This window comes from Cottoperca gobio, chromosome 15, assembly GCF_900634415.1.
Source record: "Cottoperca gobio chromosome 15, fCotGob3.1, whole genome shotgun sequence".
Taxonomy (NCBI): domain Eukaryota; kingdom Metazoa; phylum Chordata; class Actinopteri; order Perciformes; family Bovichtidae; genus Cottoperca; species Cottoperca gobio.
This window is the reverse complement of record NC_041369.1, coordinates 16,786,654-16,812,961: the sequence shown is the minus strand read 5'-3', so window position 1 is coordinate 16,812,961 and position 26,308 is coordinate 16,786,654. Positions and strand designations below refer to the sequence as shown.

General features: G+C 41.0%; 4 protein-coding genes across 5 annotated transcripts; 1 reads left to right on the top strand and 3 right to left on the bottom strand.

The window, feature by feature from the left end:
- Window positions 1-640: 640 nt before the first annotated feature.
- On the bottom strand, window positions 641-1,966 carry tex36 (testis expressed 36). Its single transcript, XM_029450055.1, has 4 exons — window positions 1,859-1,966; window positions 1,624-1,761; window positions 1,360-1,434; window positions 641-1,263 (listed from the first exon to the last, which is right to left on the bottom strand). Exons 1-4 carry the CDS (start codon window positions 1,907-1,909, stop codon window positions 952-954), a joined length of 576 nt encoding a protein of 191 aa, XP_029305915.1. The 5' UTR covers window positions 1,910-1,966; the 3' UTR covers window positions 641-951.
- A 293-nt stretch (window positions 1,967-2,259) lies between these two features.
- On the bottom strand, window positions 2,260-5,728 carry LOC115020142 (autophagy-related protein 16-1). Its single transcript, XM_029450054.1, has 7 exons — window positions 5,431-5,728; window positions 5,277-5,340; window positions 5,083-5,167; window positions 4,781-4,854; window positions 3,895-4,146; window positions 3,683-3,802; window positions 2,260-3,055 (listed from the first exon to the last, which is right to left on the bottom strand). The coding sequence occupies exons 1-6, from the start codon at window positions 5,516-5,518 to the stop codon at window positions 3,712-3,714; spliced, it is 654 nt and encodes a 217-aa protein (XP_029305914.1). The 5' UTR covers window positions 5,519-5,728; the 3' UTR covers window positions 2,260-3,055; window positions 3,683-3,711.
- A 1,067-nt stretch (window positions 5,729-6,795) lies between these two features.
- edrf1 (erythroid differentiation regulatory factor 1) lies at window positions 6,796-17,358 on the top strand. Its single transcript, XM_029450048.1, has 25 exons — window positions 6,796-7,280; window positions 7,407-7,615; window positions 8,927-8,993; window positions 9,081-9,206; window positions 9,316-9,440; window positions 9,578-9,767; window positions 9,997-10,098; window positions 10,190-10,311; window positions 10,637-10,748; window positions 10,948-11,095; window positions 11,197-11,308; window positions 11,720-11,831; window positions 12,055-12,336; window positions 12,467-12,538; window positions 12,645-12,792; window positions 12,939-13,130; window positions 13,323-13,523; window positions 13,734-13,952; window positions 14,200-14,426; window positions 14,590-14,748; window positions 15,072-15,221; window positions 15,477-15,630; window positions 15,727-15,842; window positions 15,951-16,123; window positions 16,558-17,358. The coding sequence occupies exons 1-25, from the start codon at window positions 7,182-7,184 to the stop codon at window positions 16,718-16,720; spliced, it is 3,780 nt and encodes a 1,259-aa protein (XP_029305908.1). The 5' UTR covers window positions 6,796-7,181; the 3' UTR covers window positions 16,721-17,358.
- Window positions 17,359-18,442: 1,084 nt separating this feature from the next.
- On the bottom strand, window positions 18,443-26,011 carry dhx32b (DEAH (Asp-Glu-Ala-His) box polypeptide 32b). 2 transcript variants are annotated; one of them, XM_029450053.1, is made up of 12 exons: window positions 25,797-26,011; window positions 24,590-24,719; window positions 24,247-24,440; window positions 23,205-23,580; window positions 22,879-23,115; window positions 22,523-22,616; window positions 22,287-22,436; window positions 21,229-21,420; window positions 20,991-21,131; window positions 20,517-20,707; window positions 19,372-19,562; window positions 18,443-18,782 (listed from the first exon to the last, which is right to left on the bottom strand). In XM_029450053.1, exons 2-12 carry the CDS (start codon window positions 24,656-24,658, stop codon window positions 18,608-18,610), a joined length of 2,010 nt encoding a protein of 669 aa, XP_029305913.1. In that variant the 5' UTR covers window positions 24,659-24,719; window positions 25,797-26,011; the 3' UTR covers window positions 18,443-18,607. The 2 variants fall into 2 exon arrangements, with proteins under 2 accessions (XP_029305913.1, XP_029305912.1); XM_029450052.1 differs by lacking the exon at window positions 25,797-26,011 and having other exon boundaries at window positions 24,590-25,103.
- Window positions 26,012-26,308: the final 297 nt, after the last annotated feature.

The following is a 26,308-nucleotide window of genomic DNA, read 5'->3' as shown; positions in this document are numbered from 1 at the left end:
TGGATTATTTTTCTAATTATTTCCCCCCACATTTTCTCCAGAGCATGCACATCACACAGAGTTTTGGTTATTACATTTCTCACACAACTTGGCTGCTGAACAACTCAGTAGATCATCAGGCCAACTGATAAATCATGCAGACCTGCTGCCCTCTGCTGGTTAAACTGTGAACTACCGACACTCTTCACGGGGCTCTAGTGTTCCTCCGATATGAACGAAATCATGACCATCTGTGATCGTGTTTAGATACTTCCATTACCTACAGTACAAATGCATTGATCCTATTTTCTCACTGAAAAAAAGTCTTATTTAAGAAAAAAAAACTAAATTATATTTCATGTTAATATACTAAGTGTGCTTCCATATGCACACATGATCAATGTCCTAAAATAAATGTGCAATTTTTGACATACTAAAATTGTGCTAAATGTACTTCACCAAAGAGAGAAGCTCTAACAAAAGATGCAATTTAGTTGCATTATGGGATATGTAGTATCTGGTGTTTTTGGAGCTTGACCCACACTTGAGAAAAAAAGTCCAGATATCTCTGCGTCTTTTTTGATCATTCTTTTTAATCTGTCTTTTTTGAGTCCCACCACCTTAAAAAAAATTATAATGACAAATCACTGAAGTGCCCCCTTTAAATATGTTGAAAACATACCTGAAAGAGTAATATGAGTACATGGATATCACATTTCAAGTTTGTATAGATTATGCGAGTAAAAGTATTTTTAAATACAACTTGATGTCTCAAAATATCATTTTCAAATGCAAATCCAAATATTTTAAGATGCACAAATGCTATTTTGTTAGTACATCAAGTGGATTGGAATAGTCCACTTTCCAGTCTAATTGGGGTTGTTGTGGAACAAATCTTGTTTGTAAGGTTTCCTATTTTCCCTGTCTGTCCCTCTCTATGATGCCATCTAGTGCCTTAAATGTAGGAGTATGTTAGGGCTTGGATGGTGCTGAGCAATTAGTAGCTGCCAGCACTTGCAGGGTCTCTGAGGCGTTTGAGTCGTGTCGTCCGAACCACATGAAATTCTCCCCTGCCTGCGCCAAAGCGGCCTCTGCTGCCTTCTGCTTGTGGTTGCGGGGGAAACGTCTGGTGCTGGTTGGAACATTAACAACCGGTTTTATCGTGAAGTCAGTCTGGTGGACCGAGACGTTCCCCTCAGGGCTGCTGTAAGCTCCATCGTGGCACATGCAGAAGTGAGAGTTGTGCAGTCTGTGCTCATCAAGACACTTCTTGCGTCCCACACCCTGAAGTACACCAACATGTTATAGAAAATATGTTTTTGCGTCAACATGATGGATCTTATGGATTTTATTATGGCCTGAATTTCTCTTTATACTCACTTGAGTGAAGACAGTGATGTTGTCTTTTAAGGCATGCTTGTTGTCATGGCAGGAGAATGGATATTCTCTGGATTTCTGTAAAGAAACTCATATTGAGAGGACAGTATATACAACTGAAGACAGTCGAATGGGATACAATGAGGATGTAGTTTCTTTCTTTGCAGAAGTGCTTTAATAAGTGAAGCAAAAATATTTATCTTTCAATGCCTTGGGCCATATATACTGTGAAAAAAACCCACTTTATTATCTACTGTGCATACATACCTGCTGAGTTTTCCATTTAGGATAGCGCTCCAAGTTCAAAGCCTGAGGCACTGATGATTTAACCGGAGTCACGATCCCAGTGCTTGTACAAGCCTCACGACTCCTCGTCTCATTTTCTGGTAAAACTGGATGAGCAAACTGGGAAGAAAATGAAAGAAAAGCTCATTACACAGCCAGGTTTGAATGTTATGATTTGTAATCATCTGATTATGTGTTGAAATTAGGAATTTCTTACCCATTTGCCATCATTGCTCATTGAAGAATATCGCTTTCCACCTTTTACCATTTTAATATAGTTTGAGAGTTCACTGACTAGCGTCGCTAATACAGCACACACACACACACACACACACTGTCCAACTCAACAACTAATGCAAACACACTGGTGACTATGGGAACATGTTGCTGCCTGCAAAAACAACATGAAATGTGATCTCAATTTGCCATGGAGATGTGGAACTGGAATTCTGGTATTAAAAAGGAAATACAAAAAAAAGCAGATTTTGTTGAATATTAAATTATAGCTAATTAAGTAGTTAAATGTACAAAGTAGGATTTCTTTGCCTTTTTTCTCCTTTGTCAAAATGCCATTAAATTGATGCGTGTTTGAGAATTAAAAGAACACTTTTCTTTTTTTCAAAATACAAAATTTGCGTACAAGTGACTTTATTTTTCACAACACTGGATTTGGTAAAACAACAATACATACATACATACATACATATATATACACAATAACATAATCATCTGGGATAGTTGTTTTTCCATTTTAATAAGAAATGTTAATAATTCAAAGTTAATTAAAATGTGTAAAAAAAATTAAGTACAATACAACGATCCCCGGTTATTAAATTCTTCTCAAATACACTTTTTAAACTAGGAAATAAAAATTATTTACATGATTTTCTTTGCAAATAAACATTTAAAACAACTCCAGCTCCTGCAATTTAAATGATGTGAACAAAGATGAGCAGAGGTTGTGTTTGTGTGGTTTATCACCTCAAATGGTACCTTTAGTGAGGGGTGTCAATCAGGACAAAGTCCAGATGTGATAACTTAGCTGGAGTGTAATTGACATTATTTGGGGGGAAAAGGGGATTTTAGTTAAAGCAGAAAATGTAAAATTAGGCAATTAGGAAATTCTAAATTAAACAATTAATTTAGAGAATATGGAGGATTTTTAAACAATTTAGGCTAATTAAAACAACAAATAAGAAACCAACACTTCTAGTTGCAAAGGGGTCAATCCTTCTTTACATTTCTGGCGTTACATATGGGCAAATAGTTTTTTTAAACTACAAGCTGATGTAGGAGGGTGAAATGTACAGAAAGGTAATCGCAGTGCTGAACTGTTATCCCATGGGAATATTAGACTTTTGCCACAGCTGAGACATGGTCGTGTTCTGAGTGTCCCTGGTGTCTATCATGATCCCTGAGGACAAGACGAGCATGGCAAATAGGTTGAATTACATGTTTCAGGTTACATTCGACAAACAGCTAAAGAGGTTACCACCTATATGCATTTTTGTAATTGAAATGTAAGTATATCTAGTCTAAACATACTGGAATCCGCCTGTGAAATACCAACCTAAGTCTAAGATTTAGGTCATATCATCAAAAAGGTAAATAAAGAAAATAAGTTTCCTTTGAAGCGTAAATAATGATGCAGTTTCGATGTATGGGAATGTCATTTGTAGGAGACTAGGCTGCTATACTGTGCATATGAATATGAGGAACTGAAAGGTCACCTGGGTGTTTGGCTTTGAGCTGATTTATGGTATTATTCTCTACAAGCCCACTGAGTAATTTGATGAAGGCTAAACGGGTCCTCATCGGCTCCATTAGCTCTTTGTTGATCACGATACCATTGTGTTGACCTCATCAACTAGACCGCCTTAATTAAGAAGGTCATAAAGATGCTCTTGATGAAAGCTCTTGGTGCCTTCGAGGGTCTGTGTGTGCAGCACTGAGGTGACCTAATGGTTTTAAATTAAGAGGCAGCCCTTTGTTTGCTCTTACTGCATTATGCATTCATTTTGAAGATAATGTTGTTGCTTACTCTGAATGACGGATGCAGGCGTTTCTGTTTCACCACTCCAAGAGCTCGTCCCTTTGGAAACAGTCTTTTCTCACCTCACTACGGAGGTGCTTCTTCAGCTGTTTGGCCAAACGTTGCCACCTGGTGAAAAGCAGTAAACAGCGACAACTTGAATTTTTCAAATGTGTGTTATGTCATCATTCAAAGTGAGTAAGTTCTCACACCCGTCTTACCTTTCCTGTGTGTCGTTGTACTTATTCAACCGGTCTGCCTCCCCCCTCTTCTCCTCCATCCATCGTTGTAAGAGTTCCTCTTTCTCTCTCCAGGCCTGTGCCAACGCCTGATTTAGTCCTTTCTGCTCCGCACGCAGGGCTGCCAACTCTTTGGATTGACACTCGATGGTGAACTCAAATTCATAAAGGGTCGCCTTCAGGGTGTTACTCCCTTTTGCCAGAGTAAGAGCCTCTTGACGGTAGTGGGACACACTGAAACAGATAAGTGATAAACTGTGCAACTCGTCATGGTACCGTTACTTCAAACGTTTAGATGTTGAATTGAAGGTCACAAGTTCAGCCACTGAGCGGCCTGAGATTGATTTATACTTCTTCAACAAGGCGTTTCTGCTAATGATTTAAACCTGTTGATTATCAAATACAACACTGGAACACTAGATGGTTGTGCCATACTTCATCAAGTCATGCTGTTCTTTCAGTATGCTCAAAGTAACCTATTAACACTCTTTTATTTACTCATTATGGTACGACTTTTCTTTAAAAATAACTTATAGATCACAAAATATACTGTAAATTCTGCATTTATTCAACTTGTTCCATGATGTCTAAAAGGTGGATGTTACTGTTACAGGTTGAGAAGGGAGGCTGAATCTTAAAGAAAACTGCAATACCCTCTCCATAATATCTCAAGGCATTATATACGTATATGGCAAACATAGGAAAGTGGTACAACATTTGTTTTTAGGAAAGAGCCGTTAAATAATAAATCCCCAACAATACATACAGTGCCTTACTGTGAACCAACAACCAGTAGGCCTAGCACCCAATGTTAATTGGTCTCCTAGGATTATACTCAGTTTCGTTGACAAAGCAAAAAGGAAATTACCGTGACTGCAAGTACTGCCGTTCAGCCTCTTTCAGACACAGGACAGTGGTCAGGTCGGAGACAGTCTGAGACAGCTTGGGAGACAAAAAGCAAAAAATAAATGATGTGATGTAATTTCACAAGGTTAAAAAAGGCACCTAAAGCAATGTTTTAATGCATTTTCTTTTTATCAGATGCATGCCTGAGGTTTATAACAAATATATGTGCAAATTGCTCCTGGTTATATAGTGAAATGACAACTGAAATGTCTTTGGAGGCTGATAATATATGTGTATTATTGGATTTCTCCTCATGTTACCCACCTTTTCTGCCAGGTGTTCACTCTCTTTCAGTTGGAGTTGAAGGAGTTTGGTGTTTTTCCCAACTTCAAATCCCACTTGGCCTGAACTGAAAATAAAAACCAGTGTACAGAACATAAATAAATAAAATCCAGCTTTGGGCAACTACTTCAGCAGTAAGGCCAAATGTGAGTTTAATGAAATTCTACATTGCTAACCTCTTAGACTGAACATCATCCAAAATTTGTTTGCGAATTTCAAAACGTTCCTCCATCTGACACACTAAAATAAAAACAGACACACGTGTCATCGGGCTAAAACAGTGAGAACATCATTAATGCAAAGGCTGAGATTGGAAAATATGACATTTACATCTTGTGAACACGCCAAAGTATGGCAGTTTCTCAGTGTGGTCTCTCTGTTGCAGTCGAGCGCGCACGTGATTCTTCCAGCTTCCCATTGTAACAGAAACGAATTTGTCTGTCCCCAAAATGTGCTGCAGCGGTTTGGTACGTTTTCCAATCGCACTTGATTTTGGTTGAAGACGAAATTATTGTTCAAACTTGGCCGACAGCACAGGACTGAACTGCCTGAAGCAAAATGCGCAGCTCCTCCCTGTTCGGTCAGCTGCTTCACATTCCCCTGGCTGCATATATAACTTCTGACCATGATCCTGTCTTCTGCCTATCTGTCTGTCTGTCTGTCTAGATATCGATCTATCTAGAAAACATACTTTACTATACTAGAATTTTATCTAATCTAATCTATCATAACATAACATAACATAACATAACATAACATAACATAACATAACATAACATAACATAACATAACATAACATAATATATGTATACATTGTATTATATAGGCCTAATATAATATGTGATGGAAAGTAACTCAAGTAGCCTAATCAACTACAGTAATTAAGAAAAATGTTAGAAAAAGTGCTACTCTCTACTTTCTACTTCAAATGTACTACTTTCTCACTTTCAGATGGAAATATTGTATACATTAATTTGAAAGCTGTAGGTAGTTACTGCTAACTCTGTAGTTTAAGATTTTATAAAACCATAATATTTTACATGATTTGTACAAAAAAACCCGTTCTAATAAGGAGCACTCTGTCCCCTTATTGTACTGTTAATACTTTATTTTTTATATACAATTCATAAGTGAAACTATGAATTTATTTATGCATTCAGATAGGGCTACTTCCACCTGCATAAAACATATCAATACTTCCTCAGGTGAATAAAATATAATGTAATATTATGCTATGAAAAGGCTATGACTATTTGTACGTTTAATACTTTACTTTTTGCTGTTAACACTTAGGTTCTTCTACTAAAAAGTGTAATTTAATTAAATTTTCTAAATGAAAAAAGCTTTTTAAAATAATAATTTACCAAGCCTACAGCATTTTTTTGATACCATTTGGCTATACAATATAAGTTATTAATATAAAGATAAACTAAACACAAAATAAATGATAAGTGTGATAAGTGATTACATTTCAGAATAAAATACAACAGAATGATCTCAACTTTTCTAGAAGAGACTCTGTCAGCTCTGAAAGTACTTCCGGTTCATACGTTTTTCTCAATAAATCGCAGTAACTGAAATATTTCCCGTAATATATACTAATATTCTGCGTTATACACTGTACATTTATTTTAATAAAATACAGAGTAATTCTGATTGTTGAAATAAGAATTAAGATTAATTTTGGAGTTTGTTTTACCGTGAAACCGGAAGTTGTTATTCCTTGCTTTAACGTGTGCTCTGACAACAACAGACAATGGTAATGGCAAGAGAAGAAGCTGCGGGTTTATTTCACAAGTTAAGTAAGGGCTAAACATACTTTAATTAACAAAGCAACACCAGCCTCTCATGTGAGTGTGGTCTAGCTTTTAGTCTGTACAGCCTCATGAGTCAGCGTTGCTTTTTTTTTGAGAAGCTAGCCTATCAAGCTAGCAAACTAGATACAACTTTATTGAGATAATTGATCTCGTTCGTTATCTAGCTAATGCGTAGATTGTCATGAGTTGTCCAAGCCATGGATAGGTTTTATTATTGTTAAAAAACAATTGCCAGTGTTTCCTGGGGTGAACTGTTTGTCCAGTATGAGTGCATCTGCTGGGGACAGAGAGCCTGGGACCCCCCTGGATAATGCAAAGGAAGAGATCAGTGGCCCTACCTGCACAGGAGAGAACAGCAAATATGTAAGTAACTAACGTTAGAGTATGAAGTAACTAGAAAGGTTTATGTACTAATTTCATACTCTGAAATCAACTCCGACCCCATAATATCTTGCCTATAATATGATGTTTTACTTTGTTATGCTGAAGGACTCCGCAGTATGCACAGGCAGCAGTGAAATTAAGAGCCGTGCTGTGGTCAAGTACTGCGCCGTCCCTCCTCCTACCAGCTATGCCCTGCTGCAGGAGAAGACGGACCTGAAGCTGCCTCCTGCCAACTGGCTGAGAGAAAACCCCCAGCTGGGCAGCGCTGGCACCACTGTATTAGGGTCCAGCAGCAAGAGCAAGCCTTTCTCCAGGTATAGCATCATTAGGAATACTTTTACTACAATTGATATTTATTGTTCTAGTGTGAAACTGTCCTGGTATCCGTAGAGAAGTTTATCTTTTGCTTAATAAAGAAAGTACATCGTCCGAAGAACTGTCTCCCTAACCAGTAAGCCACCAGGATGATATCTCTGACCAAAATATATCTGCAAATTGGTGTTAATACATTTACAGATTTCAATTTAAAGTAGTCTGCATAACTTAACATTACACATACCTGGACATTGTGGATTCAAAACATTCTGTATTCGTCCGGGTTCAGTTGGATTTATGTAGGCTTGAATTATTCTCACATTTTGTGTTTTATACCTCCTTCATTGTTGCCAGCTTATTTGATACACCCAGTTAAAACATGCAGTGTAATAAAACAGCCCTGCATAACATATGATGGCCTCAATGCTTAGTTGTTGTTGTTGTTGTTGTTGTTGTTGTTGTTGTTGTTGTAGATAAGGGTATTAATTCAACCATATGGTCATTTTGGAGATTGTGGTGCTGTTGAATTGTATAGAGGGATTTGTCCACCCCATTTTTATCATCTACAAGGGCACTCAGAGTTTCCATAGGTGAACACTAATATGTGTATCCGCCCCATGATTCTGATCTGCTTAAAAAATGTAATTGGTTCATCTTTGTCCACGCTGCACCCTTCCACCAAGTTTAATGAAAATCAGACCGGTGCTTTTTCCGTCTTCCTGCTGACAAACAAACGGAACAAACGTAACCCCCTTGGCGTTTAGAGTTAACTAAATATTATAAAGACCTCTTGTTAGGTTGGTGTTTTAAAATGTGACTGTAGATGTTCACACATTGAGTAATGTTTAACATTATTTCAACACACTTATCTGTTGTTGTTTGGATGGGTTAAAGGACAGTGTGTGTGAACACGGTTTGTAAATATGTCACGCTGAGAGAGGAAATCAAATTTGTATTCTAGGCTAAAAGCATCATGCTCATTGCTTCACTGTGGAAACCTGCTGGGCAGATGGCGTCTGTTGTTGGTCTGAATGCACTCATGACTGATTAGTACTCACTGGTTTATCCATCTTCGGCGCAGTGTGTAATCAATGCTGCCTTTTTTCTTTGATGTTACAAAACTATACTTAAAACAGAATTATCTATAATAGACACCACTAATGAGTGGCAGTGGATAACCTCTCACCTGGAGTTATGAGTAAATCCAGGAAACTGATTCATTAGCAAATGCCTTAAATTGTTAAGTCTGAGCCTAATCCATATTCACAAATACTCTGTAGTGATTGAGTTCCTTTTTTCTTCTTCTGTAGTTTTGGGATGGCTTATGAATTCATTGATTGCATCGGGGATGATGTCGACGTGGTGTCAGACTCAGAGGTTTGTTGCAAAGCTATTACTTTTATTTCTTAGTTTCTGAAACGTGCACGCACACCTGGTGTTAACATTGTTTTCGGTCCTTTTCAGAACATCAAGAAGCTTTTGAAAATCCCCTACAGCAAGTCCCACGTCAGCATGGCCGTTCACCGCGTGGGGAGGACGTTGCTTTTGGATGACCTGGACATTCAAGAGCTCTTCATGCGATCATCTCAGGTACAGCAGGGACTCATTCCACAGCTCCTTCAAGTCAAGTATAGTCCTGATGACAGTATCTTTTAAGTATATGGTTTAATTGTATTGTTGCTATGTGTGTGTGTTGTAGACAGGAGATTGGACGTGGCTAAAAGAGTTTTACCAGCGGCTAATAGATCAGAAATGGCAGAGAAAGAAGAAGAGTAAAGAGCACTGGTATCAGAAAGCAATCCTGTCAAAGTTCCTCTACTACAGGTGAGTACTTTGCGTTACTTGAATAATGGGGGGGGGGGGGGGGGAAGAGTAGGACTTATCATGGGAGTTAAGTTGCATTTCATTTTAATGTGCATCTTCCCCAGTCTTATACAATAACAGCTGCTGTGCTTCCTCAGTATAAATGGTGATGGGGCTGCAGAGCCTGTACCAGACAACCCAAATGAAGGGGAAGGGGAGGAGGAGGAGGAGGAGGAGGAGGAGGAGGAGGAGGAGGAGGAGAACGAGGCGGAGGTGTTCAGTTCTTCATGGCCCACCGCCTTCACCAGCACAGCATCTGATACAGAAGAATCAGATGCTCCGAAGCAGGTAAAGTATCTAAGCTGTTGGACAGCTGCAGCTGTAGGCTCCGATGGGGCAGTTTTACTTTAGTAATTATATGAATTTCTTCTTGATTAGGAATCAATCCCGTGTGACTATTCTTTCAAAACTTTCAGTATTTTGTGAGATTAAATGTATTAGAAAATAAGTGTTTTTGGATTAGACTGGCTCTCAGGGTTATGTTTGTAAGAGGTTTTGCTTTGCACCGCTTTCACAGGAAAGTGTTTCCTTGGACAGCATGTTTGCTCTGGGCCAGGTGACGTCCGTACCCAAAGAGCAAAACCTCACCATGCTCTTCAACGAAGGGGAGAACAGTCAGGTGAAACGAGCTCTTACCCTTCCTTGTATAAACCACTATAGTCGGTAGCTCACGTCTAATGCTTGTGTACACTTTGTCACTTGCTTTGCAGGGTTTAAGAAACGACTTTGTGCGAAACATCATGTGGACCTTCGAGGATATCCACATGTTGGTTGGGTCCAACATGCCTATTTTCGGAGGCGGTCGCTATCCTGCCGTCAGCCTGAGACTCAGGTTGGAATTCTAAACCATTTGCTCCCATTAAGCATCCGAAATGAAAACTCGTTTAGAGAGAAACCGATAATGCAATCATGTAATGTTAATTTTATTGCACGTCTGTTGCCTTCTGTTGGGGTCTTTGTGTTGGATGTCTGTGTCAGCAAGATAATGCAAATTGCACATAATGGCATCGTTTTTAATTTAGTTTTCTGACCTCAGAAGGTGAGTCGGAAATGTAATTTTGAATGCTGCAACATCATCGGAATTACACATTGATTCCACTACATTATTCTTGCCTAATCTAACATCTAACCTTTAACTTTCTTAATGTGTTTTTCAGGGACAACAATAAACCAATCAACATCCTGACGGGTATCGACTACTGGCTCGACAATCTGATGTGTAATGTCCCAGAGCTGGTCATGTGCTTTCACGTCAATGGCATTGTTCAGGTGAATTACTGTTCGCCTATTATTATTATTATTATTATTATTATTATTATTATTATTATTATTATTATTATTATTATTATTATTATTATTATTATTATTATTATTATATTTTCTACTGTAGTCATTTTATTTATCACAAATTTTCTGCTTTTTATTTAAAATAAGTGGTAATAAATGTCAACATTGTTTTTGCCTGCAGAAATACGAGATGATAAAAACCGAGGAAATCCCTCATCTGGAGAACTCGACTTTCTCCACGAGGGTGGTGAAAGACATCGCCCAAAACATCCTCTCCTTCCTCAAGTCCAACTGCACCAAAGAGGGTCACACCTACTGGCTTTTCAAAGGTGGGGGGATCAGTGGACAGGAAGTCTTTGTAGTAACTCTGTACTCGCACGGCGTGCTTTTCTATCTTGGTGTTTCCTAATGTTATTTCTTGAATCCGCAGCTAGTGGGAGCGACATTGTGAAGCTTTATGATCTCACTACTCTGTGTGAGGAGGCGGAAGAAGAGAAATGTCAGAATCCCTTCACTCTTCCTGTGGCTGTGCTATTATACAGGTAAGACTCTGGAAACTCTCAGGATAGAAGCGTCAGGATGAGAACTGGGAAAGTCAACAAGTTTGAAAGAGTTTTTGAAACATTTCTTCCTATTTAAATGGAGCTTTTGACATGTCATGGAAAGTTTGTTTAATATTTGACCTATAATATGTTACAAGCTTAAAATAAGATGGTTAAATCTATACATCAATGGTCAGATGCGTTTATAACATTTGGGTCACTTTAAGAGTAAGTAATAAAAAGCCAAATTTAAATAGTATTATGTTGTTTAATATTTTAAAATGGAATATTTTAAATTGTCAAATTTCCACTCTGCCTTGTTTGTATAAAATATTGTTTGCAAGTGAGTTATGCTTAAGTCAGACATAATTAACTAAACTGTAATGCCTTCTTGTCTATTTTCTGGTGCAGAGTTGCCAGCAACTTGATGCTGAAGGCGAGGCAAAACAGAAAGCACTACGGAACAATCAGAACTCTGCTTTTAAACTGCGTCAAACTTCTGGACGAGGAGAGGCACCCCCAGGTAAACTTGGATTTAAAAAGAAATGGCAAGTTCCACATGTATTTCAAAGTGACTATTTGCAAGATGGAGGTAGGATTAAATTAGAGCAGTGATTTGACTGTGTATATATCGACGGCTGGAAAGTAAAAAGTCAAACCGTTGGACTAAATCTGAGAAATGTCAGAGTGCAGATTTGATTGAACCTGACTCCAGTCCTGATCTCTTCCATCTGCGCTCTGTTCAGATCATCGCCTCCGCCCACTACATGCTGTCGGAGCTGTTCCAGCTCGACGAGCCTCCTGAAGAAGATGGAGAGGAGTCGCTTCGGGCCGGCGGCTCAGAGGACAGCTACAGCGACGAAGACAGAGAGGAGGAGGAGGAGGAGGAGCTGACGGAGGACAGCGATGAGAACGGCTCCTACAGCTCTTGCTCCAGCCCACAGGATGATAGTAAAGCTGTGGCTGTGATCCGCTCTGTTGTGGAGCTGTCGGTCCCGGAGAAATACAAATCCACTCACCAGATCCGAGTGAGTGCCTCTCTAAATGTTTAGTCCTCTACGCAGACCTGAGGGGACAGTGTGGAACACACAGATAAATATGTCTCATGTCAACACCAAAGCATAATCTCATTATTATCATTTTCTTTTGTCCCTGTAGCCAAGTGGCGTTTTCCCTGTTTCTCTAGACAAGGAGGAGAGATGCAGACACGTCCTGAGCTACGTGCTAAAGGCGAGTCTCTGCACGATGTTCAGTGTACATACAATGCTAGTAATGGGACGCGTCCCAAGAGATGTGTCATCTGCTGTGTTAACAATCGCTGTAATGCGTTACACAGGGGCTGAAGGCAGTGGATGGCACCATCAAGAAGGAGAGCGATCTCCCAGCTGCCGACCCCAACACAGCCATTCCTCTTAAATATGAGGACAGAAATGCAATCGGAGCCTGCGCCGCCGAGCAAGGCATCGCTCTTCTTCTTGAAAGAGGTCAGTCTGCATGTAAAGTCCTTATTCCAAAGATTTAATATCGCATAAGAAAGCAGGAAATAGGTAAGTGTTGTGGCGTACACCGTAGGACTCCAGGACATCCTTCATCTCTCAACCCTGCATGTGTCTTTCTGCTGCTCTTCCAGCGAGGGCGTTGCAGGCGGAGCAGAAGCACCCGACACGCTCGGGGATGATCCCCTGCTCGTGGCAGAACCGCATGAAGCTGCAGCTTTTCCTCAAAGCCTCCAAGGCCTACTACGTCCTGTCTGACGCAGCCACTAACTTGGTGAAGTACGGGCGAGCCTTGCGCTACATCAAGCTGTCTCTGCAGTGCTACGGTGAGGTTTATTTAACTGGGAAATGTCGTTGTGATAGTTCATGTCATAGTTTTTTTTATAAGACTGTTGTAGTTGTGTAACATTCACTTTTGACCACTTAAATATAATCTTAATTTTAATCTTGATATTGACTACAAACAGTTACTTCAATAAAGCAGTATAATAATATATTTATCTTTTCCCTTCGTCCAGATGCCTATGGTTCAGTGAGCGGTACACTGCAGCCGCAGGTGCTGCAGTTTCACAGCCAGTGCCTGTCTCTGTGTGGAGACATCCAGCTGATGTTGGCCCAGAATGCCAACAACAGAGCAGCTTACCTGGAGGAATACAGCTACCAGACCAAAGAGGACCAGGAGATCCTGCACAGCCTGCAAAGAGAGAGCAGCTGCCAGGGTCAGTCACTATAGAGCGATAATCATACAAAGCACACAGTGGCTGCCTTTCCTGCCTCATGCATTGAAACAAAGGGTGTTTGCCTGGGGGTGTCTCCTTATCCATTCCAGTGCTTGTTTTACCCCAGAAATGTCGTTCTTGTCTTTTCAAAGTTCTTCTGGTCAATTATCATCGCTCCATTTGTAATTGACTTCCCTCTCTACCCACTAGCCTTCAACATGGCCACAGACCTGGCCCTGGACCCAGAGCACCAGCTGTTTGTTAGCTGTAAATGCTACGAGGCAGCGTATGAACTGCTCGTCTCTGAGGCTTTGAAAGATCACGCCTCAGATCAGCTGGCTCAGGTGCTCAAAAGGCTGGGAAACATCCGCAACGAGATGGGAGTGTACTTTATGAACCAGGCTGCAGCCATGCAGACCGAGAAAGAAGGTATGTGGGATTAATAGACAACAGATGGAACCAATATATTTAAGCACACAGAACAATAACGGTTATTCCTTTTTGAATTTGTAAATACAGCCTCTTGTATTTATTCATGCCATTTCTTGAACTTGCACAAGTCATTTAGATGCTTTGCACTGGAAATGCATTTTTGTTCAACCAAAATGAATTAAAAAAACAATTATCCATGTTGCTTTTATATAACTGTCCTTCTCTACCTGCCCCCCCTTTTTAGTGAAGAAGTCTGTGTCTGTAGCAGAGCAGGAGATGTGGAAAAAGAGTTTTTCCTTCTTTGAGAAAGGCATGAAGGATTTTGAAGCCATTGGGGACAGCACCAACGCAGCCTTGCTGCTGTGTAACACTGGCAGGCTGATGAGAATCTGCGCTCAGGCCCACTGTGCCATGTCTTCCCACCAGAACAGAGGAGAGTTCTCCCCTGAAGAGGCCCTCTACTACAACAAGGTGCCCTGTCAAACCCTTTATGTCTTCAACTCTGCATTGAACTTCCACACTGAAGTGATGGAAATTGTTATTTTGCAACAATCTCTATCATTTTTATATCTTTTATACCCTTACAGGCTCTTCATTTTATTTAAAAAAACAAATATGTTACTTTCCCCCCCAGGCCATAGACTACTACTTGCGGGCTATGAAGTCACTGGCGAGCCGAGAGAACCACCCGGCGGTGTGGGACAGTGTGAACTGGGAGCTGTCCACTACCTATTTCACCCTGGCTACACTTCTGCAGGACTACGCCCCGCTGTCCAGGAAGGCCCAGGAGCAGGTGAGCTCTAAATTAAGTCAAACGTACACACATGTTGATAATATTAAGATTTTCATGTGCGGTGGCAACATTTATATCCCCAAAAGATAAAAAGTCAGTTGTTTTTTCACCAGTAACCAGTAACGCCTAGACATGTGATCAAACTTAAAATAAATCATCTAACCGTGTGTGTGTGTGTGTGTGTGTGTGTGTGTGTGTGTGTGTGTGTGTGTGTGTGTGTGTGTGTGTGTGTGTGTGTGTGTGTGTGTGTGTGTGTGTGTGTGTGTGTGTGTGTGTGTGTGTGTGTGTGTGTGTGTGTGTGTGTGTGTGTGTGTGTTCCCCAGATCGAGCGGGAGGTGACCGATGCGATGATGAAGTCACTGAAGTTCTGCGACCTGCAGACTGAGTCGGCTCGTCAGCCGCTCTACCAGTACAGAGCCGCCACCATCCACCACCGCCTGGCCTCGATGTACCACAGCTGCTTCCGCAACCAGGTGGGAAACAAAGTCAAATCATACAAGAATATAAAATCTTGTTTTTTTGCCCCGAATATCTGTTTTGTTTTTTGTACTAAACATCCCTGTGTCTTAGCTCACGCTTTGTGTTCGTGCCTGTAATGTGTAATTTCCTGTAAAGAAAGAAGAACTCCACATTGACTGGAATAGAATCACCGGTGCTGCGTTTCACACTTATAGCAGTATAATACACACTAAAGGATGTCTGTGTTTCTGGCTCTAATTGTGTGACAGGTGGGGGATGAACACTTGAGGAAGCAGCATCGCAGTCTGGCAGAGCTTCACTACAGCAAGGCTGTCTGTTTATTCCTCAGCCTCAAAGATGCTCCCTGTGAGCTGCTCCGCACGCTCCTGGAGAGGGTGGCCTTTGCTGAGTTCACCATGGCAGGTGAGCAGCGGCGACTGGTGTCAGTAGTGTTTTTAGTTTTTTTTTCCCCATCTACAGCCTCTTGAGTAACTGTTTTTTTATACTGTGTTTCCACAGGTCAGAGCAGCAGCGCAGCTAAGCTGAAGAGCCTGACCGGAGCAGTAGAGATCATGGCAGACACTCGCTTCGCTTTCCAGCTGATTCATAAAGAGCTGCTGGAGGAGCCGATAGAGGTACGATTCAGAGGAAAAATATGCTCTCATGCGTTTTTTGCAAAGCTTTGGTTAGCCGCCCTTTCTTGATCACTGCTACATGTTTTCCTTTCACCTCTTGTGGTGTAGTTGAGTGAACCCGACCCTGCTGAGTCAGCGGAGTCGCCCGACGCGGCCGGTGACTCCACTTCAGGACTGAACCTCCAGGAAGTGATGAAGTTAATTGGCGTGTTTGAGCCGAGTTTCTCCTTCCTGCTGCTGCAGCTGATCAAACTGATGACGACGATGAAACGGAAACCAAGGTGAGCAAGAATCTAAAACCCTTATGGTGTCAGTCAATGCAATGATGCGAATGGACGCACGCCAAGCCTCCGCAGAAATCTTTCAACCTGATTCTCCTGACTGCAGTGACGTCACTGAATCAGAAATGGAGGAAAAGATGATTGTAGCCGTCTGTGGGCACTTGTCATCGATAATAAACATTTTAAATTGGATGAAGTTATTTTGAGTGTTGATGCAGCAGCTACAATATTAGAACAGATGAATTCAGAAGCACGAGTAACGCGGATACACAATAAATGATCCTGCGGTAAAAGTTACACGAGTAATGCGATGCAAACATTTGCTTTGTGAACACAGCATTGTGGTATTTTTAACTATATATGTATGCATCTAATATCCTTTACACTTTCGCAATGCTCACTCCTCCAGACCAACGTATTTGTGTTTATTACAGCAATAAGGATGAGGAGCTGTTGAAAACCTTTAAGAACGTTTACTCCAAGCTGCTGCGAGCTGAGAAAAACGCTCCTCTCCTGAGCCGCATTGAGCTCCACATCGAGCTCCTGCAGCAGCTGACCCCGCAAACAGGAAGTGGCGGCACGGGTACACATTCATGATGATGACATTTCTACGATGGCAAGGAAGATGCTCAAGAACTTGACTCGTCTCCAATCTGTCATTATTAACAGGCACAGCTCAGGCAACACAGTCTTACTCTGAATTACAGTTTCAAAGCTAAATTCACCTCCTGCGCCTTTTAAGACGAATTCATAATTTTCTAACATTTGCTTCATAGGTTTTTGAATTGTACATTTTTGTGAAAAGAGTTGTAAATTAAGAAGATATTATTTAATTTTCTTATTGCTTAAGCAATGTAAGCATGTAAAGCTCCTATGTGTAGGATTTGTTGTTGACTGTACCGAACTTCACTTGGATTGCCTAATTTTTCTACAAATAAACACACACTGTACGGCATGAGATTTCAAAGATGGTATAACATAACTTCTACACACAGGGTCTTAAAAAAGAGAGATATCCTTTAGCACATGCTCACAAAAAAAACGATATAATTGGTGTTTTTGATATTCAATAATGCCAATAATGCTGTGAATAAAATAGTTTGAAGTGTGATTGATGGCTGAAAAGTGTTATTTGCTTTCCAAAACAACAGTGTGCAATAGTTTGGCAACATTCAATGCAATGTTTATATCGGCATGGTTTGCTGTGACATGAAAATAAAAGGTTTTTAAATTTTGAAATGTTCTGTCATCCTCATGATATTGTATGTTTCTACTAAAGCATCACAAACATACTCTTGGACCTAATGGGACACATCTGATTCACTGATTAGTTTAGTTCATAATGTATATTTGTTATCCATATATTTGATTATCTAGTATACTGGACTATTTTTACTTACCTTATTTTATCTACTGTGACATTTAAACGTTTACTAAATTTAAACTGGCAATGTCATTTTCTGCCACTAGGGGTCTCTCAATCAAAGAGTTTGGTTGCAGCGTGGGATTGTGGGAGTTGTTGTTTTTGCCACCATTGTAGTCTTCTCCCGGTCGTTCAGTGTTTTACCTGATTCTGTTCAATACGCTAACATTTGCTCAGCTTGTTAAGAGCCGATGACTAAAATCCTACATCTGGTTTTAATATATACTATAATTAAAAATAAGATCTAAAAGGTTTTTTTTTAAAAAAAGTGGCTTAAAACCGGATATAAAGTCAATTTATGACAGAGAACCTCAATGCTAACGCAATTTGTACGCGCCGTTACAGACGACCAAATAAAAAGGGGTTTTACCTAGATTTCAAATGAGGAAGTTTGAAAATAAATTGTTGGAAACATTTGGGATTATGTAAGTGAACAATAAAATATATAACACGTCTGGTCATTTTAGACATTTTAATGTGGAATATAACTTTTAAGTGGGTCAGGCGCTGCACCGTTCAGCCCGGGTCACTGAACAAAAGGGGACATTATGTTTTCAATGCAGTGTCCGTGAACTGGGTCACTTCACTGTTACTGAACTGGATCCACACCAGATGGAGCTGCAGGAGGGTCCACACTGTCCCTGCACCTCATAAATCAGGCCGGACCCTCGGTGCTGTGGGTGACTGAAGGTAAGATGTGAAAAGGAGCCACACAATCATTAACAATGTCAGCAGGGACAGTGGACCTAAATCATAAACCTTGCTTGAGTAAAATCAAATTTGACATTTTAAAACACAAGCAAATTATCCTTAATTTAGTAACCAGATTTGTCTGTTGAATAGGAGGATTAAATACCAATATAAGTAAAGGAGCACTGAAAATCAAGACACCGAACAGCAATTATTGTTGTTTTATTTCATATATTAGTCCCTTTGTAAAACTATTAAACAAACAGAATATAATATTGTGACATAACTGAGGAATGAGGAATGAAAAGTACACGATCAATAACTCAACTATCCAGACAATGTGCTTCTGTGCCATACAGTGGGTCAGCCAGTCATTGCAGGACGCAGCGGTCAGAAGTCTGCTCCTCCTTGGGTTCCTCTTGGGAGGTTGCAGGTTTCTTCTCTTGGTACTGAGAAGCTCCATGGTTCAAAATGTTTTGCAGGATGTTTTTGCTCTCACTAGGTGGCAGATTGTAGAAAAAATACTGTGGTGCCATTTGAATGAACCTAGTAAGAGAGAGGACAATGTTGTTGGTAAAATGCAACAAACATTTTAGTGTTGAATGTAACCGAACCATACTTGTTTCAATTCGCTTTGCTTTGGAATTACTCCCTTTCTTATTGGAGAAAAAGACTTACAGTACTTACAGATACTTACTGACAATATCTGCTCCTCACATTATTTGAACTGCAATGAACGGATTGACACAATTCAAGATGTAGAACCTAAGAGAGCATGACAAAGGCTGCAGAGCTTTCTCTTCCTCCATTAAGCTGCAGCTCCACATTCCCAGGGATCTGTGCTATCCATAATCCCCCTCGCCAACTAGCTGATACTTGAGAAGAGGATTAGGATACCTCCCCTCACAACCAGCATGACTAGTTTCTGCTGAACTGAGGCTTTACATCTGGACCAAGAGGGAATGTGTCCGTCTGATTACATTTAAGCTTTTTTAAATGTGACGATACGAGGGGTTGGTCTACTGGGTTCCAACAAGAGACTGCAGTCTGGTCAACAACACTGCATATGGTCAGTTATGTGACAAGTGGACACAGTTTAAAATAAAGCTGAAATGTTAACAAGGCTGAGACTTACTCCTCCGGTGTTATGTGGGTTACAGTGCGGAGGCAGTTGTCCTCGGAGAAGGAGTGCTCGTGGAACAGCACCCACTCAGGCAGGCCCAGTTTAGGGCTCCTGGCTCCGTAGCCAGACAGAGGATGGATCTGTGCCACATGCTTGTGGGTCAGAATGAAGTAGTTCCCAGATCCATCCACATCCCGCGCCACCTGAGGGAAATCACAGCCAGGCACAGTCAGATGGTTTTCCAAATAAGAAAAAAGGGACTGGAGTCACTATACAGATATATATATATATATATATATATATATATATATATATATATATATATATATATATATATATATATATATATATACACACTGAGACTTTGCCCTGAACAATACACATAAATCAGCCCAATAACGGATGAGAAGAAAAGGATAAATTATCTGAAGAAAATGTACTTTGCAGTTGAAACATTTGAAATACTGAAACAGTTGAAGTGGCAGTCAAAATACAAATACTGACAGAAGTTGAAGTGTCGATTCAAGTGTAAGCTCTGAGCGAAGTTTAATTCAAAATGCTAAAATAAGGTAAAGTTGCAGTCGCAGTTTAAGCAGTGAAAGGAGTTGAAGTGTAAGTGATGAATTGAGCTAGGAGTTTCAGGTGAAGTGGAGGTCCTGCAAGAAAATAGTGCCAGTTTATGTGTAGAAACTAAAACAAGATGTCAGATGAAGCGTAAGAACTGAAAGCAGTCGGATAAAATAGTGAATTAACAGTGGAAGTTGTGGAAGAAGGTTTTTGGAAAATTCAATTCAATTGACGAATAAAAATCAGTTCAATAAAAATAATTATGTTTGTCAGTTGTGAATATTAGTGATAAAAAAGGAAAATTATTGTTTCTGCTTATTTCTAATCACCTTTACTAAATGAAAAGAAACTCTTGAACACTTCAATAAGCCCATGTTCTATGGTGATTAATAGTGGAAACTAAAGTGCAACATATGATTAAAGCAAACTCCACATTGCTGCATTAATTCTACTTAAAAGGAGTTTAATGGCCTTTAAGAGTCTTCAGCAGGACGCCGGGTGTCTGATGTAACCGTATTGTTTTAAGCTGTCGGTGTTGTTCTATTAATTAAATTATGTTTTTGTCGGACAATAAAGTTCTGTTTTCTGACCTGCATGAAGAAACCTGCCAGCAGGGCTCTCTTAATGTTGAGGGTGTTGCTTCGGGAGCCGAAGGCGGGCACTGAGATGGGCAGCTCGATCCTCTTCAGAGTGTCGGTGAGCTCCGTACGAAGAGCGTCCGCCATCAGCAGAGCAGCGTGGTTCAGGTAGAAATCCTGACACCACTTCTCCACATTACAGCCTAACGAGGGAAGAGGAGATGATTACAGGAAGGCACAATCAATATCTAACAATGTGTGTGAAAATTTGTTTTTTTTCTCTCTACTGTCCACTATGTCATTACGCAAATATTGCCACAAATGTTTCATAATCCTTAGATTATTATAATTATTCTAAAAAATGTAATCCTGTTTATAATTTTGCTTTTTTATTTTATTGTGTGTGAGTGTGTGTGTGTGTGTGTGTGTGTGTGTGTGTGTGTGTGTGTGTGTGTGTGTGTGTGTGTGTGTGTGTGACGCACTCACCGGGATCCTGCTGGCCCTGTTTAAAGGCCTTGTAGATATTGATAAGGGTGTAGTGGTCTCCCTCCGGGTGCTGGAACTTCATGTGGCACTGGGTCGCCTCTGGCTTCATGTCCGCAGAGGGAACCGTGAAGCAAGTTGGTGCTAAAAAAGAATCCACGGGAAAAATGTGATGTTTAGGATTTGCTGTTTACAACATACTAACGGTTATTTGTTTAAACGACAGGTCAGCACATGTTACCTGTTAGCATGGCAGCGATGATGACCACCTCGCTGAAACAGTCGAACTCACAGGAGGCGAGGAGAGTCTTTGCCATTTGGGGCTCCAAGGGGAACTCGGACATGATGATGCCCATCTCAGACAGGTTGCCGTCATTATCTAGAGCTGCAAGGTAGTCTAGCTCCTCCAAAGCCTGCATTAACCCTCCAGGATCTGGGTTGGAAAGGTTTTTTTAAGATTATACATTTGTATTATATTCTGCAGAAAACTTTATCACGGTTTAGTATTTAAAAGTCTAATGTGAAGGATTTAGTGGCCTCTAGCGGTGAGGTGACAGAGTGCAAACAATTTGTAGACGAGGAATGATTACATACAAATACACTTTGACTAAATTGTTCTGGATTATCTTTCTATTTTTTTGTGCTGTCTAAACTGTAATCTAACGTGGTGACCCCCTGCAGAAATAGAGGCACCCTGGTGGGCACGCTCGGGGTAAAAAGGCAGCAGAAGATTAGGATTTTATAATCCTCAGCAACATCTGCCATGCATCACTATGCAAAATGAAAAGTGTGTCGTGCTACAAATGAGATTTTCTATTCTGTTTTTTTGCAACCAACATGTTTTTCCTTGAATGTCACGACAAAACAAAAGAGACATGGACAGAGAATCAGAGAGACAGAGTGAGAGGAAGGAAACACATCCACCTTAGATGCTCTCTATTATACTCTACACTCCCACAGACCAACACTGTGTGTGTGTGTGTGTGTGTGTGTGTGTGTTTGGGGGTGAATAAATCCGGGGAACAATAGCACATGGAAGCAGGTCAGCTCTAAAAGGATGCTCGCAGAACAGGAGCTGCCAGTTCAGCTGAGGCACGGCTCACTGCTTTCCAATTAAAAAAAAAAAAAAAAAAAGTTCCTGTGTGTCGCAACAAAAGGGAACAAACTGACTGAACCCAAAATTCATCTCATTATCATCGAGGATGATGTGAAATTTAGTCCAACACCAGAGTAGCCAACACAACGGGCCATAGAAACATTCTCCATGTTTACTTTTTATTGACTGTGTGTAAATCTCACCCGGCCTGTCGATGAAGTCACAGTGGCCCAGACCAGCGATCTCCATCCTCTTCAAGAAGAGCACCGTGGACGTGATGTCAGACTCCTCAACATGTGGCCGTGTCTCCAGAGGAAGCGGTCTGTCCTCTGGGTACAGACAAAAACACTTTCCTACAGGGGAGAGAGAGATTCCCTTTAGACAAGACAGCAGCCAGAGATTTACATCAAAAGTGTTTTGTAAAAGTTGAACTCATCACCTGTTGGACCGGCCAGCTGTTTGCGACTCTTGGCTTGACCCGTGCTGATTGGCTGAATGATGACAGAGTTTGTTCTGATCCTGGGGTTGTAAACCTGCAACAGCATCACAGTGTGTTGACCTTAACTATATACAGTTGGTCGAAAGTAACTTGGAAGTACATTTAATACTTCAACTACGCTCAATTTCAGAGGCAAATATTCTATTTTTATTATCTAAAGTGTTTCTGGCACTTGCTTTTTAATATAATAATAACAAATTAAAAAACAGATACAGAAGTACATGCCCAGTTCTGGTGGGTTTCTACATTAGCAGCAATATGACTTATAACCCTGGAACAAATACGGACTAACTTACAAATCTTTTCTCAAGTCCGGCATCAATGACAAAGTTCATTGAGTCAACAGCCCAGAAGAAGTCCTCGTTTGGGCTGGATGTGAGGAACACTCTGCGGGTCCGGCCTGTCTCCTCCTCCCCCAGGATTGGTAGAATCCCAGGCTGGCCTGGGTGCACAGCGACGGGCAGCAGCTCGCCCAGGTCAGGAGGTAAGCTGTGTCCCTCATGACACAGGATGTCATGGGCTAGATCTATCTCCTGGTGGAGGGAAACCAAAGAAGAGAGTCAGAGGAAGACATTTATTCTCACTAGTTTTGCTGTGTCAGTCACGCAGTGCTGGTTTTTACCTGCGTCGTCACCAGAAACACAACCACATCTCCTTCCTCCTCGGAGTGGTGGATCTCCAGCACCAGCCGGAGAGCAGAGCAGAAGTAGCCGTCGCCCGTGCTGCTGTGCACCACCTCCCCCGCGCCCGGGCTCTCCAGGCGAATCAGAGGCGCCGCTGACCCGGTGAAATGGGCCAGTTGCTTTGGGCCGGGTTCGACAGCTGTAAGGAGGACGACGCGGAGCTCCGGCCTCTGCAGGGCGATGTCCTTCAGCAGACCCTGGAGCACATCGGTGGCTACGGTCCTCTGGTGGGCCTGGTCCACGACGATCACGCCGTAACGCTCAAGCAAAGGGTCTGACATCATCTCTCTCAGGAGCATGTCATCTGTGCAGTACCTGCGGTGGGTCGTAAAATGATGCTGGACATTAGAAGGGAGCAAACAGTGACGCACAATGTATTTCAATTTCTTAATAAGAAGAAAAAGATTCTAAATCAAAACACAACTTTATTTACAGTCCATGGTCGAAAAAGAAAGAAAGAAAAAGTTACTTTGCCTGCCCCTCGCTCAAACCATAAATAAACAATAGAACTCATAATGCCTGGAAATACATGCTGGGGTTTCTTTAATTATAAAGAGAGGAACCTCCGCATGGCATCTGAATAAAAGTCACTTTTATCTACACGTCAGCTTTGCCTCTATTATTATAATTTACTCTTCTAATTAGTCTGAGGAGTGGATCCTTTCGGCCACGCTGGCTGCCTGTGTATCTGATCTTTCCCCCCCTTAATGTTCTGGGTTCCTTTGTCCCCCAGTTGACTTATGGGGGACCCACATGAGGTAGTGTGACATATGGGCAGATGGGAGCCAGAGCAGCTGTGGAGCCCCTGAAAAGAGTCCCCTCGGGCCTTTTGTTCACTCCTCTCTTGTGAATAAGAAAAGGCGGGGGTTGATTTAGCGGTGTGTGTCATGACTGTGCTTTATTGGAATCCCAGCAAGAGGAGAGAAAGAATGGGATGGAGAGAGATAGTTTGAAAGTAAGAAATGCTGCTTTGCCAAATACCTGAGGACTGAGTCATCAGTGGAACATGTTTCCAAAGGGATGCTGTAACCGACTTCATGACCAATGTTGACATCCATCTCATCCGCCACTCTTAAGGCCAGATCGACCACCTGCTGCGCGTGAATCTGCGTACAAACCACCATGCCATGCTGGAACTGGACTGACAGGCAGAATTCAGCACACCACTGGGGAATCTGTTTCAAAATAGGAGCGTGACAAGTTTACATTACAGATGCTTCCCCACTTTGAATATCACCCTGTAACTAAATTGTTGCATGAATTAAATGTGCACTATTTTCCTTGGCAGTACAATCTAAAGTGCCAAACGTCCCACAGTACTCACTTGAGAACTTCTCCCAGTTTTGGCAGATCCACTGACAATGACAAACCGTCCTTTGGCCAAAGTATCCATGAATTCACATTTTGCTTCCCACACTGGCAGCTCTTTCCTTTCTCTCAGCAATTTGTAAAACCTGGAGGAATAAGGCAGTCCATCAAACTGATTAAGTTCCAAAATATCATCATATTCTTTGTCCCGTTGGCTCAAAGCTTCTGTGTCTGAACAACAGGGCGATTTCCTCTCAAAATAGTCCTCTTCAGTTAAAACGTTAATGTCCTGCGCCATCGCAAGTGAGCTCCCAGACTGTCCGCTTAAGACTTCATTTAAAGATCCAAAGAAACCAAAATCTCCAGCTTTCAGTAAACTGTTGGACAGCACACAGACCGCCTCTGCAAGTGAAGCCAAATGAAAGGCTCTCTAGGCGGCCAGCCCAGTGTTGTCATGTGGCCGCTAATCCCATAGAAGAGCGGTCATCAACACACACACACACACACACACACACACACACACACACACACACACTCTGATGTTTACAATGAGAACTGGCTCACATGCAAAGACCCCAAGCTGTACATGAAGTAAAATGCATTTAATAATCAAACTGTGGTTTAATTTAGTAATTAAGAAATTAATTATTGCAATGGTTGAGGAACTGAGATGATTTATTTCTACATCCAACAACAAACAGTTGTGCCAGAAAATGAGAACCTGTACAACTATGAGGTTAGCACAAATGTCTGCTCTCACATTTTACAACAAATAAAATAATAAATGTCCTTGGGTAACAGTATCAAAACAACGGGTGTACTACTTCTACCGTAGAGAAATGAGAGTGTGAAGGTCAATATTCTCATCTATCGCTAGGTGAAGCAGCATATAAACACATTTATCATGTTGGAACATTTCCTTCCCACTAACATTAGTACAAGTTTGGTAAATGTTTAGCGCCCACTAGTGGCTGATAACCGGTACTGTTCAAACTAAAACCACTTTCTATTAAACCACTTTTTCCTCATTTAAAGTAAATTATAACATTATACAGTAACACTTTGAAGCTCCCTACTATGTATTACTATGATGCCACAACGTTACTTTTCCTATAAAAATAAATATCACTAAATTCTGTTTAGTTTTCTAAAACAATCTGTGGCTGTTTTTAGTTGATCAAAAAAAATTGACATGGATTATTTTGTTTTGTTTCATCACTTACTTTAGCTCACTCTTAAGGGCAGTGTAGAGGTTAAGGGTGTTCCTGTGTTTGTATTCCTTCCCAGTAGTGGTCAAAGTTAACACATGTTTGGGGGAGAGCTGGTCTTTAATCAGGACTCAAGGACGACTTCACCCTGTGGCTTAATGGAGCACATTAAGGCGAGATAGCGCGATAACACTGGAGGACTTGTAATGACCAGTGTTGTCCGACAGGTGGCAGTGTTGAACAACCATGATGGGGAGAGCACACCCTTATGTGAAAAACAACATCTTGATTGTGGAAAACATACAATAATTTTTGTGTAATTTTAAGATACAGAGAATTGGTTTGTCGTGGTGGCTTTCTTATGTGTCAGGTTGCATTTAGCAGACTGAGCTTTTGGCACACTCAAACAAACCAGCAAAAATGGCGTCAGTTCATTATTGATGTTCATCAAATGGTGAAAATATTTTTCTTATGAACCTTTATTTATCTCTTTAACAGCCACTTGTGGTTTTAAAGTGAGAAAGCAA